This window comes from Hibiscus syriacus, unplaced genomic scaffold (assembly GCF_006381635.1).
Source record: "Hibiscus syriacus cultivar Baekdansim isolate YM2019G1 unplaced genomic scaffold, ASM638163v2 tig00116959_pilon, whole genome shotgun sequence".
NCBI classification, from domain to species: Eukaryota; Viridiplantae; Streptophyta; class Magnoliopsida; order Malvales; family Malvaceae; genus Hibiscus; species Hibiscus syriacus.
In genome coordinates this window covers 3,652,470-3,654,533 of record NW_024063485.1, presented here as the reverse complement: position 1 = coordinate 3,654,533, position 2,064 = coordinate 3,652,470, and the positions used below count along the sequence as shown (strand labels likewise).

Below are 2,064 nucleotides of genomic sequence, written 5' to 3'. Positions count from 1 at the left end.
ACCGACAACGATAGTGTTGAGTGGCGACCAACGGTGGGAGACTTAAATCGAATTCATGTATTAATTTGATATTTTATCTAAGGTCAAAAATGATATTTTATATAAAGTTCAAAGTTCAAAATAGTATTCTATCTAAAATTTAAAGATCAAATTAAAAATTAGCTTCTTTCACTAATCTGTCACATCAAACAAACAACATTTAACAAATCAATGGTTAAAATATAATAATCAATAAAATAAGTAATCAAATTTTAATAAATCAATAACGTAAATAATCAAAACATTAATTTTTTAATTTAGTGAGTAAAATTATACAAGTAAAAAAAAGATGATCAATAATTTACTCATAAATTTATTCAATTTAATAATAAAATATAATATAAATAACTATTCTAATGAAATTTATTTTAACTTACAACAATTTAATTTAAAAATAAAAGAAAAGACACCCAACGAAAGCTAGGGTTTAATTTTAGCTCCTTCCTCATTTTTATCCTTTAAAATTTAACCAAAATAGGCAAAGTGGAAATCCACACAATACACGTAATGAGGACAATAAAGTAATTTGCTTAGTAAACGCTAATGAATATATAGCAATCCGAGAACTTCATATATTTTTTCCATTGCAATAAAAAATTTAGACTAAAAAATCAGAAAAAGGAAAACAATGTCGGGAATACTAGATAAGGCGAAAGACATGATGGGAGGGGATAGCGATGACGAGAGCAAGGGGGAAAAGTATAAACATCACAAAGATGAAGACAGAGACGAAGGCATGATCCATAAGATCAAGGATATAATCATTGGCGATAAAGACGACAAGCAACATCATAGGCAAATTAAAGACTATAAACATCATAAGAAAGATAGACGATAAGCATCACATGAAAGGTGATCCTAAACGGAAAGAAGGGATAATGGGTATGCCAAAGAAATTTTCACGATGATGATTATGATCATAAGCACAAGGAAGAAAGGATAATGGGTATGAGTAAAGACAAATTTCACGGTGACGATGATGATCGTGACTTTGATCGTAAAAATAAAAGTGGCGATAAACATCAAAAGAAAGATAAAGACAATAAGCATCACAAGAAAGACAAAGAGGATAAGCACAATAAGAAAGCTGATCATAAGTACAAGGAAGAAGGCATAATGGGTATGATCAAAGTCAAATCCTACAATGATAATGATAATTATGTCCATGATCATGACCATCATGATAATAGTCGTAGTTGTGACAACAATCGAGATATTGATCGCCATCGTGATAGTAGTCGTGGTCGTTGTGATAGTGGTAGTGACCGTGATAGTAACCATGGTTGCGATGGAGATAAGAAAAAAGAGAAGGGAAAAAAGTATAAAGACGGCCATAGAAGTGATAGTGATAGTGATCGTGATCATTAGATCATCAGATCATCGTCATTGTCGTCAACTAACAATATACATCATCAACGTCTGCTCGTTACTCTATCTCTCTCTTGTTTTCCGCCAGAGGATTTGAATGGAATATGTTGATATTATAACAACTTTTATTGAAAAGATAATTCATATTTTTATCATATGTGAAAAACATACTAATTAAATATTTATTTTTGAATATATATATATTTTTTATATTGTGATAAATATGCATTTAGGTTTTTACTATTTAATAAAATGTTTAATTTTTTATAGGATTAATGCAGCATTACATAGTGATAGAGGTCAATCTAGAAGGGTCGGTAGGGGTCAAGATCACCTAAATTGGTGAAATTTTGTACAAAATTCTTTATATCCTATAAAATTATAGGTTAGACAAAATAAAATTGTTTTTGTCGGTTAAATAGATAAAACAAATATAGAATAATATAATAATGAATTTATATTTTAACTCCTATGAAATTTATGATTAGTATTCGACTCCTAAAAAGAATGGTCAGTGTTGAAACGTCTTTAAAAATTAAATTCTTTTGTTTGAGTTTTCCTTTTAAAATTAAAAAAATGTGGTTCACGGAGTTACTACTGTCGTAATCGGCTTTTTGGGAGAGTCGGTTAGATGATGAGGTTTTTGAAAGGTTTGAT

At 29.3% G+C, this 2,064-nt stretch overlaps 1 protein-coding gene across 1 annotated transcript; it reads left to right on the top strand.

Annotated features, from left to right (window-relative positions):
• The first annotated feature begins 667 nt into the window (after positions 1 to 667).
• Positions 668 to 1,407, top strand: LOC120189836 (prostatic spermine-binding protein-like). Its single transcript, XM_039193004.1, has 2 exons — positions 668 to 834; positions 933 to 1,407. The coding sequence occupies exons 1-2, from the start codon at positions 668 to 670 to the stop codon at positions 1,405 to 1,407; spliced, it is 642 nt and encodes a 213-aa protein (XP_039048935.1).
• Positions 1,408 to 2,064: the final 657 nt, after the last annotated feature.

Excerpts from the sequence above, each read along its gene's own strand:
- LOC120189836 (XM_039193004.1), top strand. The coding sequence starts at position 668 with ATGTCGGGAATACTAGATAAGGCGAAAGACATGATGGGAGGGGATAGC. Across the intron at positions 835-932 it reads GACGACAAGCAACATCATAG|AAATTTTCACGATGATGATT; the intron begins GCAAATTAAAGA and ends GGTATGCCAAAG.